The following is an 11,909-nucleotide window of genomic DNA, read 5'->3' as shown; positions in this document are numbered from 1 at the left end:
AATGAAATTTTAAGTATCTCAGTGATGATGAAGAAGAACAGAGACATCAATTAGGATTCAGAAGACAAGCCTCTGCAGAAAGGATTAATAATATTTGAAAGTTTAAAAGAGGGTATCCTTTTCTTCAGTCAACAAATGACAGAAGTAAAATGAAACTGCATTCATTGTTCTGGAAAAAGCCTGGCAGCATTCCATTCAGACATCTGCCCTTTGATTGTCCCATTTTCCTCTTTACTTATTTCAGTTCTTCTAAACTTCAAGGCTAAGTCTGAATATTTCTTCCTGAGGCTTTTTCTAACCATCTCTGACCTTGGGGATGACTCCTTCCTCCAATTCGTTTATCATTCATACCTCTCATTTGGAAATTTAGCACATGATACATTGTACAATAGTATTGAATAAATATATGTTCATTCTCCCCAAGCATATTAGAGAACTATCTGGACAATTTATGACTTTTCCATCGCCAGGGTCAGCACAGTGTTCTGTCAATGGTAGAATCTCAAGATATACTGATGATGGCAAAAATCTGTAAAATTCAAGTGGAATTTTATTTTTAAAAAGGGTGAGAGGAGAGACAAGGCTGAAACCTTGGAAGCTGAGACTCACAAGCATCATTAACGAACGTTTCCTAATCTAGGAGCTACATGTACATCTTTTGGGGCGGAGGCGGGGTGGGGTGGGGGTTGTGGGAGGCAAGAACATCACTGGGAAGTCAGCAGTTTGTCTATCAAGATTCAGTAAAAAAGTTTTTTGGCCTGTCAGCCATATTTATTTTCTGGCCTCTTCCTTTTGACGTGACAGTAAATAGTGTAGCACGGTTGTCGGTGGCAGGAATTGATATTCTAAAGAACAGACCTGAATATTTTCATTTCATACAAAGAAACACTCCGTTCTGTCATACATGTTGGAACTAAAAACACACCTTCCTGTTTTATGACGTGAAGAACCTGGGTCCAGCGAGGCCGGCGACTCACGAATCCCAGCGGCACGCAGACCCATTGGTGCGCAGGACGCGACAAAGCAGACGCCGTCGAGCTCTCCTCAGGACGAAGCTCCCGCGGGGCCCCGCCCACTCCGGGCCCGAGAGCCTCATTGGCCGGCCTTCCGCCCGCCATCTCTATCAATCCCCGGGATTTGGCTGGGGAGGCGGGCGTTCTCCTTTCCAGCACTGATTGGTCGACTCTTAATGACGGTGCGGGGCTCTCCGAGTCTCTACTGGTTTTCAGTCTTCAGAATGGGCGGGGAAAGGCAGAGCGACACGGCTCAAGGCGACAAGCGCGGAGTGCGCCGGCGCGTAGTCGGGGACGCTGGGCCGAGGCTTTTGCTAGGGAACCTCCTGTTGTCGCCCCGCCCCCTCCGGGCTTTTTGTCTCATTAACTGTCGGAGTGACTGGGGCTCCAGCGCCGGGCGACATGCCGGTGCGCTTCAAGGTGAGGCCGGGGTCCCCGGGGGCCGAAGCTTGATGGGGGGAGCTGGACAGGGCGGGTGCAGGGCGCCGGAGCCTCACTGGCTTCCTGGGCCGCGCCCCTCGGCCCTGCTGAGCCTGTCAGCTCCCGATCCTGCCTGTAACCATCCTAGAGGATGCTGCTCTTGTCCTCTTACCTAGCCCCCTCTCCGCTCACACTCACTTCCGAGTTGCCGAGTGGAATAGTTAGATGGTTTGAGGTGGATTTATTTGGGTGGGTGGGGGCGGGGAGAGCTCAGAGGCGTGTAGATGGAGGGCACTTTATAATGGGAACTACGGTGGCTTCAGATTGGGACACCTGTGGACCACATCACAGCTTAGCTTTTGACACCCCTTCCCTTTAAAACTTTAAAGTGTGTTATGTCTTTTAAAGGCTTGAGAAATGGGACCCTGACAAGATAAAGACAGGGTATAAGAAATACACATTCTTCACAATTGTGCATTTGTTTAAGGTTTGTTAATAGTTCCAGGTAGCTGGTAGCTGTCATGGTCAAGCACCCTTCAACATAACAGTTGACCACAGTGTTCCACAAGCCCTGACTGTCTTCTTTTATCTTGAGGGTTTGCATCCAGAATGGGAGGGAATTTGGCTTTTCTTGGTTGATTTTACAAAACTTCTAAAGGGATTAGGCATACTATATTATATTGTGTACTCGGTGAGAACTTCGTTAGTTAGGATAATTATAGTGATGAGGATTTAGATTGCCACCCATTATCAGACAAGACCTCAGGCTTTGGAATCAGACAACCAGCAAAAGGGTAGCCACTCTGAGCCTCAGAATCCTTGTAACATCTGTCTCAAGTGGTTGTGAGGATTAAGGATATAACACTATGAACTGGTAGCACAGGGCTGGGTCAATGTTGGGAGCTATTATTAAGGACCTCTTCTGTGTTTAATTATCAGTCTTAAGTCTTTCAACTCTTTTTAGAGGTTCAGAAATGATTTTTACTGATGTCTACCTTAAAACAACTTTCATTAATTACGTTTTACTCAAATTGTACTTTGCATTACAGGGGTTGAGTGAATACCAGAGAAACTTTCTGTGGAAAAAGTCATATTTGTCAGAGTCCTGTAATTCCTCATTGGGGAGAAGGTACCCATGGGCTGGACTTAGATCAGATCAATTAGGTAAGTTGAACAGCTAGTAGTCATTATAAGTTGAATAAACCTCGGGGTCAAGTTTGCAAAATGATTTATTAAAAATTTGTGAAGTGGGCTTCCCTGGTGGCGCAGTGGTTGGGGTCCGCCTGCCGATGCAGGGGACACGGGTTCGTGCCCCGGTCCGGGAGGATCCCACGTGCCGCGGAGCGGCTGGGCCCGTGGGCCATGGCCGCTGAGCCTGCGCGTCCGGAGCCTGTGCTCCGCAACGGGAGAGGCCACAACAGTGAGAGGCCCGTGTACCACAAAAAAAAAAAAAAAAAAAAAAATTTTGTGAAGCATTGTTCAGTTGGCCTGGTTGATTTACTCGTTTGTTTAACAAATATTTATTGAGGGTTTACTGTAGGCCATGACTATTCCCCTCTTCTAGGGATATAACTTTGAACCAGACAAAGACCCTTAACTGTGGGGAAAACAGTAAACAAGTAACTCAATAAAAAAACCAGGGGATTTCAGGTTGTTATATAAAATTGTAGGCTGGTGTGATAGATAACTGGAAGGAGGGGTGGGTTGGAGGGAATACACTTTAGAATCAGTGGTCAGGAAAGGCTTATTTGAAGTGATATTGGAGCTGAGACATGAAAGCTGAGTGTGGACAAGTGTGGGGAGGGGTACTCCCAAGGTCTTGAGGAATGGAAGCTTAGATAGATAAAGCAGTTTGCCCAAGGTTCACACTCATAAGTGACAGAACCATGATTTGAAATCAAGTCTGTGTTGTTCAAAGCCTGTGAGTTCAGAGGCCATGTTCTTGTCATCACACATGCTTCCTCCCTGTATCTCAGGGAAGTTAGAACCCTCGGCTAAGGCTTCCCAGAGTGTGGTAGAGGGGGAAAGAGACAGACTGATTCCATTCAACCTGCTTGCTTAATTCTCCCTCACTAGAACATAAGATCTCTGAGAGCAGGGCTCTGTCTGTCTGTCTTCACCACCTGCTTAGTACATGACACAGGGCCTTGGCATACTCTGGAGTTTATTAAACTTCATTTTTGAATGAATGAATAAACCTGGGTTTGAATCCACATTTGCTGTGTGACTTCGGGCAAATTGGGCCTGTTTCACCAAGTGGGAGTTGGGAAGCCCATTGCACAGGATTCCTAGGAGGGATGAAATGAGATGTTCCTCTTAAGGGCTAGGTGCATATATACAGATGAGTGCTTGGTGCCCAACCTGTGACATGTGTGAGAGTGCCAGATGTGTAGTATATAAGTTCCTCCAACTTAGATGTTTGAAGCCAGGAGAAGAAAGACTTGCATGTGGGGTGGCAAGCCTGGGAAATTAGTAAGATGAGAGTGTTTCCAGGATTAGGTTTGGAGAACAAAGGGAAAAGTGGATGAGAGTGGGTGGTTCTTTTAGGATTCCTCTGAATTGTCAGGACCCTTTGCCCAGAGCCTGGCTTCAAAGACTGGGTGTCACTGCATCTTGGGCAGGGTGGTGCTCATAATACTCTCCGAATGACCAGAAACTCCACAGATTCGAGGCTCCATTAGATTAAGAATCCCAACATAAATCTCTCAAAATGTAGCTAGCCCACTGAGGGCCTTGAGGGATGTTATGACACGGGGCATTGGTTAACCACATAGTTGCCCCCATGTAACATTTTAGCTTGGATCAGCTACATGTGAGGGTAGGGGTGATGAAATGAGACTGCGGGAGCAGAGCCACTTTGGAGTATGGTACCTTGTGAGGAAGGAATGGTCTAGGGGGAGGCCTGTTAACAGGGAGGTAAGGGGGAGGGGCAGAGTGAGAACTCCAGGTTGCTCAGAAAGGGAGGTGGGGGCCAGGAAAGAACAGCAGCGGTGTTACCGAAGGCTGGCTGGGCGTTCTGTGCTTATTTTTCCTCATAGTGTATTTTCCACCGTGCTAGGAGACAAGGGTGGACCACTTGAGAATCTTCTCTTTTCATTTTGCTCTTCTTCCAGCAGCCCTGCTCTGTGTTAAAGAGAAGTCTGGGGCAGTGGTCTTCAAGCTTTTGTGCTTTCATACCCGCTAAAAGAATTTAGAAACTCTTATCTCTGTTCACATTTTAAAGTTGATATTTAAGTTCTTTTTTATCAAAAGTGTAATGAATAGTTTCAAAGGATATGATTTCTAGCATATTGAATATTGTGTATATGTTTTACATGTCTTTTGTTAAAATTTTGGAGCTAGCGATTGAGCTCAGTTTATGGTAAATGTTCATCATTTAATTGGTAAAGTCAGTCCTCACTAGAAAACTAATCATGTAAATTAGAATTATTCTGTGAGAAAAAAGTCTGACTTTATTTTTTGGTCCACATAAATGCATTAATATGCATATATGCATTTCACATAATGACTATCTTACACCCTGAATTTTAATTCTAAGATAGGTAGATGGAAAAGGTGTTGTGCTGGATAGAATAATGCACTGTTCTTTTGTTATTTCTAATCTCTGCCTTTGTTGCTTTCTGTCAAATACTCTTCCTCAGGAGTTGTGCTTTCTTGAATTGTTCCTTTGTTTGTCCTCCCCACCTATGACAATTTTTTTATTCCATAGGGTGGTTGAGAGGCGTGTCTTTCTTGTATGAAGTGGGAAGAGGGTGATTATGAAGGGAGTGGTGAGAAAGGAAACTACAGATGGCAGATGCAGCCCTTAGGCTGTCAGGAAGTAGCACACATGGAAGTTAGGATCTGGAAAGTGATTCCCTTAAGCTGCCCATTTCTGCTCCTGCCCCCCCACAGAATGTCTTTCTGTGCCTCCAGATATATATGCACCCAGTTTGGAGACCATGGTCTAGGGCAGACTTGTAAGGGTGGGGACCCTGGGTTTGATGGCCAGAACATCCATGATAGAGGCTAAAGGACTCTGGTTTTACCTAATGCCAGGTTGTCTGTCTACCTTCCCTTCTCTTCCATTCTTAATCTTTCTTCTCTACCCCACCCTGCACTGTCTTCTTTCTTTTTAAAGAATGGCTCCAAACTAGGGCAGTATCTCAGTGACTGTCATTCCACAGAGCTCCTCTTACCTGGGTAGAAGGTTAAGTTTTTGGACATTTGCTTGCCAGACAGAAATATAGAGAAATAGTATCTTAGGTCTTGTCAAAAGGGTTCATTCTCTTTACTTCTCAGGAACTCAAGGCAAATGTAGAACTAAGATCCAGCATAATGACATCTCACCCCTTCTCATCTTGGTCTGCTGTACATAAGAGAAGCTTTGTGAAAAGTTCCAAATTTTGACAGCACCAGGGCCCTTTGTTCTGTAAAGTAGCACAGGAAAGTAATTAGAAACGGAGGCAACACATTCCACCTGGCTTGCCAGGTCCATCACGTTGTGATTCTAGCAACTTGTGTTAGGATAACTCGAACATTGTGACCTCAATTTAAAAATTATGGTCAAACGTTTAATATTTCTTTAAAACAAAATTAAAGATATTATGTGGAAAAACTGTACTTTTTTTAATCCCGTAACTGGAAGGATATTGTGTATCTCAACTGAATTTTAAATTCCATTTCTCCTCTCATACATGTGATTAAAAGTTGTCTTTGTAGCTTGATGCTTTGGTATCTGCTATTTTTGTATATTATATTTTGTAGGAATCACAAAAGAGCCAAGTTTTATTTCCAAAAGAAGAGTCCCTCACCATGACCCACAGATTTCAAAATCTCTTGAGTGGAATGGAGCTACCTCAGAGAACGCTGTGGTTGTATCACCAGAACCCGAAGCCCCCAGAACACCAGAACCAGAACAAAAAGAAGATGTTAACCAAGAAAGGGTTCTTGCACTAGACGCCTCCAGGGTTCCCAAGAGAACCAGATCTCACTCTGCAGACTCCAGAGCTGAAGGGGCTTCAGAAATTGTGGAAAATAAGGAGGCTATAGTAGCAAATCATGTACCAGTTAATGAAAATGTGGAGCTGGAACATTCTACCAAGCTTCTTTCAGAAAACATAGATGGTGGGGTAGGTATATTCACTGTATTTCCTTTCAGAAGCATAGAATTCTTTGTAAATTTCATCATCATTTCAGTAATATTACATTTTGTGCTTAAATTTTTCCATTATTTGTTTTCTTGTCCAGTGTCTGTAGAAGAGTTGATAAGAGGCTGTTGACTTTAGTTATTATGACTTAGTTCTCTTCTTAATAGTTGCCATTTTGTACTGGTTTTACTAAGATATCCCTTCGTTGGGTACACAGCCTGCCTCTGGATTTTATTTATCATATATCAGCACCTGAGTCCTAAGGGACAGATCAAGTTGAGACAGAGAAAGGGAGTAGGCCATTACCTCTGGCAGGGATGGTGAGCTGACTTATACCTAGGCCCTTTTCAATTTCTTATTGTGTACTAGCAGAAAAAACAGAGTCTCAATTGACAAAATGCAAAAGGAAGGAGAGGTCTGGCTAGATCTCAAAAGATCTTGCAGTTCTGCTCTCTTATGTCCCAGCTGGCCTGCGGCAGGTCCCTGCGAGCACATAAGCAGAGGCTGCAGGGACCCGTGCAGACGCCTCACTGCTTCCCCATTTTTCTCCACTCTACTGCTTCCTCCCCATCTCATGTCCACCGCTGACTGGAACCACGGAGAGGCATTTAGAAGTGTTGGAAGACCAGGGGGCATGGGAATCAAGGAAGGTGACATGTAAGTCTGGTGGGCAGGGGAAGGGGTGTCCCCAAAGCAAGCTGTGGACGAGGTAATGTGCTGTTGTTTCTTAGTAATATATTCACTTATGCATAATTGGTAGGAAGGGACTGAGAAATGTTATCTACACTTGATCTTAGCCAAAAGGCCGAGAAGCAATGAGAGAAATGTTATCTTTTGCTGGGATGCACAATAATTCCTTGATGGTATTAAGGGAATTTTAAAGAGTTTCACAATTTAAAGGAAGATTAACAATTAAAGAAAGGTTTCTGTATGACGATGTGCATATAGTTAATGATACCTTACTGTACACTTAAGAATTTGTTAAGAGGGTAGAGTTTTATGTTCTATGTTTTTTACCACAGTTAAAAAAAAGAAAAAGTTTGAATAGAAATTTTTAATAACTTTGAGTTGGATTTTTTTTTTTCCCTAACAGTTGGATAGACTTCTACAGAAAAAAGCTGGACTGACTGTTGTTCCTTCACATAATGTCTTGAGAAATTCTGAATATCAAAGGCAGTTTGTTTGGAAGACCCCTAAAGAAACTACTTCAGCTTTTGCAGCCAATCAGGTAGTTTAATGGATGCAATACATTTTTGAGGAATATCATCTAATCTAGTGTTGCAGATTTACATAGAACTAAGAACTGAAAGAAATTAGATACTTAAGAAGGCCTGAAGGTGGGTTCTAGAAACGTGAAAATGAGAGTTTTGCTAAAATCATCCTATTACTTCTGATTTATAGTAGTAATATTATACTGTCCTAGGCTACTGATGATCATTGTTGCCAGATCCATCACATATACTAAATATGAGACAGGGTAATGAAAACTTGAGGACTGGTAAGTTTTTGCATGCTGTGAATTTTTTTTATTTATTAAAAAGTTGTTAAATTGATTGTATTCTGAAATGTTGAATTTTGTTGACTAATATATTGCATGTTTTCTGTCTTCTAAGAAAGGTGTAACTGCATTGGATATTTATTTTAATAAGTACAAAATAGGTTGAAAGTGATGCAAGATATATAATTTTGTCCTTATATCAAATGAGCAGTGATAGGAATTGTCAGTTTAACTATATTTATAAATTCAAAAGCTATAATGGTAACTAAATGTGATATTAGGTTTCATTGTATCCTCACACAATTTTAGTATTAGACTACCATTACTAATATATACTCTGTTGTTTTACTACTAGAATTCTCCATACAGTTCTTAGCTCATTTATGTTCTTAACCATACTCCTAGGCTTAGGTAGGAAATACTTCCATTTAGAATATCCCCAAAGGCTCATGACAGCTTAGTCTTTTCTTTCTCACTCACCTATATACTTTATACACCCATAAGGACCAAGAGGATAATTAGATTCAGCAAGACAATAACATGTCATCTTACACTAAGATAGTACCAGTGTTATCCTACAAATTGTAGCAGCTTTAGGCTTGCTTACTTGTTATTCAGTTTTTAAAAAACTGAAATTTATATAACATTTTAGGAACACATAAAATAACATAAATCAATACATACCCTTTATAAACCTAGTGAATAGAATCAGTACTTCTTTTGCTGGCTCACAAGTGTTGTTGGATAGAAAGTGTACCTACAAAATTACTTACAGCCTAAAAATCATGACTGTTCAATTTTTGTAGAATATCTTACCTTTAAGGTAGAGGTGATTCAAATCAAAGCCCTATTGACAACTTCTGCATACTTCAGTGAAAGCATTATGTAGAAACGTTCTTTTGATAGTATCAGAAGTATAACATAAAATAAATCACTAGCAATACCTTCACTACTAGCTTTATTGCTTTCATTAGTGAGGGTTTCAGAGAATTTTTTTTGGAAGCAAATGCTCTTTGTTAGTTGAAAGCATATCAGTTTTCGGGTCTGTGGATTGAAGAGCTCTGTGACAGAAACTTTCAAAGCTTGTTGATAGGGAACCTCTAAAGGAGCTGTTCCGTTCTGTTTTATCAGACACCTGTTTTCTGAAAGGATGTCATATTAATATGTAAAAGAGTCAGAACAATTTTTGGCAGAAGAGTCCTTGAGGTTATACTGTACTTAAAAAGATATACTGTTTGGTTGTGATCTGTATGAAGGTGTCTTATGCAGCGTTGTGAAGCAATAATATACCTTATTTGAACTCCATATCCTTTCTATTTGCTTTCTCTGTAATCAGTGGTAATAGACCATGAAATGGAAACCATATTATGAAATATTAAGGATAAAAGAAAACATTTAAAAATAGAGACATGATAATTACCTCTTTTTTTCCTTGCTTTAAGCTAAAAATAAGCAAAGGAAAAAACCTGAGCAAATGCATATGTCAGATATTCAAAACGTTAAGACTTTTTTATTGTTGTAGGAGGAAAAAAAATTCATGTCAAGGAGGAAAAAAACCCTGCAGAGCTGACAACAGAGTTGCTTTGTAAAGCTAATGTGTATTTTCTTATTATTAAAATCTGCCTATTTTACTATTCTCACTACCAAACTAATAGGGGGGTGGGGAACTTGGGGGAGAAAAGATATGGTTCATTATTTCTTTTGGCTTAAGCATTATTTGATTACAATAACTATTATTCAAAACATAGTAATGAGTAGAGAAAGTTGACCTTTGGATTTTCTCTCCAGCTTTACTGAGCTCTAATTGACAAAAAATTATATATTTATGATGTACGATGTGAAGTTTTGACATATGTATTCATTCTGAAATGATTACCACAATCAAGCTAATTAACACATCTATCACCTCATGTAGTTACCATTTTTTGTGTGTGTGGTGAGAATACTTAAGATCTATCCTTTTAGCAAATTTTAAGTACATAATACAGTATTGTTAACTACATACATGCTGTACTTCAGATCTCCATAATTATTTATCCTGCATAATTGAAACTTTGTACCCTTTGACCAGCATCTCCCCATTTCTCCCACCCCCTGGTCCCTGGCCCCTGGCAACCACCATTCTATTTGCTGCTTCTATGAGTTCCTTTAGATTCCACATATAAGTGGGATCATATAATGCAGTATTTGTCTTTCTGTGCCTGGCTCATTTCACTTAGCATATGTTCTCCAGGTTCATGCATGTTGTTGCAAGTGAGAGGATTTTTTTTTTAAGGCTGAATAATAATACATTTTCTTTATCCATTCATCTGTCCATGGACACTTAGACTGATTCCATATCTTGGCTACTGTGAATAATGCTATAATGAACATGGGAGTGTAGATATCTTTTGAGATACTGATTTCATTTCCCTTGGATATATACCTAGAAGTGGGGTTGCTGGATCTATTTTAAATTTTTTGAGGACCCTCTATACTGCTTTCCATATGGCCATATCAATTTACATTCCCACCAACGGTGGACCGGGGTTCCCTTTTCTCTGCATCCTTGCCAACACTTGTTACCATTTGTATTTTTGATAATAGCCATTCTAACATGTGAGGTGAAATCTCACTGATGTTGGTTTATTCCTTGATGATTAGTGATGTTGAGCACCTGTTCGTGTACCTGTTGGCCATTTGTATGTCTTCTTTGGAAAAAAGTTCCTTTGCCCATTTTTAATCAGATTGCTTTTTTTTAATTGAGTTTTATGAGTTCTTTATTATTTTGAATATTAACTCTTTATCAGATATATGATTTGAAAATATTGTGTCTTGGTTTGATGTAGTCCCACTTGTTTATTTTTGCTTTGGTTGCCTTTGTTTTTGGTGTCAAATCCAAAAAACCATCATCAAGACCCATGTCAAGGATCTTAGCCTATGATTTCTTCCAGAAGTTTTATTGTTTCAGGGCTTACATTCAAGTCTTTAATCCATTTTGAGTTAATTTTTATGTATGGCACAAGACAGTGGTCCATTTTCATTCTTTTGTGTGTAGCTGTCCAATTTTCTCAACACCATTTATTGAAGAGACCCTTTCGCCATTGTATGTTCTTGGCTCCTTTGTCATAAGTTAATTGACCATATACATGTGAGCTTATTTCTGGACTCCTTATTCTGTTCCATTGATCTATATGTCTGTTTTTATGCCTCTTTGCCCATTTTTTAATTGGGTTGTTTTCTTGCTGTTGAGTTGAGTTCCTTAAATATTTTAAATATTGACCCCTTATGAGATGAATGCAGATATTTTCTCCCACTCAATATGCTGTCTCTTCACTCTGTTGATTGTTTTCTGTACAGAAGTTTTTTAGTTTGATGCAATCCCATTTGTTTTTGCTTTTGTTGCAATGGATGTTAATTAGACATGTGAAATGAAATTACAGTCGTATATAATTTTCCCTTTTTTGTATCCTATGATTCAACTTCATATGTGAAATTTTTTAAGCAATTGAAGAAGTTCTGTATATTTAACAAAAAACTAAACTAAAGTAATTTTTTTTTAAGGTTTTCCACAATAAAAGCAAATTCGTTCCACAATTCAAAGGTAACTCATTCATCCATGAAACTGAATACAAAAGAAATTTTAAGGGTTTATCTCCAGTGAAAGAACCAAAACAAAGAAATCATTTGAAGGAGAACGGAAATTTTGAAACAATATCTCCTGAAAAGAAGGTATTTGTCAGCTCTTTAAACAAAATAAAATCCTCATGATTTGAAACTCTCCACGTTTTCTTTTACTTACCACCATTTGGAACTTTACAAATTTCCTTTTACTTATCACCATTTGAGATTTTGTTTTTAGCTAGTTCA

The 11,909-nt window shown here is 39.9% G+C and overlaps 1 protein-coding gene across 3 annotated transcripts in view; it reads left to right on the top strand.

Annotated features, from left to right (window-relative positions):
- Positions 1–1,302: 1,302 nt before the first annotated feature.
- MDM1 (Mdm1 nuclear protein) overlaps positions 1,303–11,909 on the top strand; it is a 29,071-nt gene continuing 18,464 nt past the window's right edge. For 2 of the 3 annotated variants that reach the window (XM_060023853.1, XM_060023852.1), the window contains exons 1-5: positions 1,303–1,433; positions 2,483–2,597; positions 6,180–6,544; positions 7,656–7,790; positions 11,604–11,771. In XM_060023853.1, coding sequence (XP_059879836.1) covers positions 1,416–1,433; positions 2,483–2,597; positions 6,180–6,544; positions 7,656–7,790; positions 11,604–11,771 — 801 coding nt within the window. In that variant the 5' untranslated portion in view covers positions 1,303–1,415. Of the gene's footprint in view, positions 1,434–2,482; positions 2,598–5,714; positions 5,792–6,179; positions 6,545–7,655; positions 7,791–11,603; positions 11,772–11,909 lie in introns of those variants that run through there. The other variant, XM_060023854.1, reaches the window with a different exon arrangement.

The sequence above is a fragment of the Delphinus delphis genome, chromosome 11, assembly GCF_949987515.2.
Source record: "Delphinus delphis chromosome 11, mDelDel1.2, whole genome shotgun sequence".
In the NCBI taxonomy this organism is placed as follows: Eukaryota; Metazoa; Chordata; class Mammalia; order Artiodactyla; family Delphinidae; genus Delphinus; species Delphinus delphis.
This window is presented reverse-complemented; position numbering and strand designations above follow the sequence as displayed.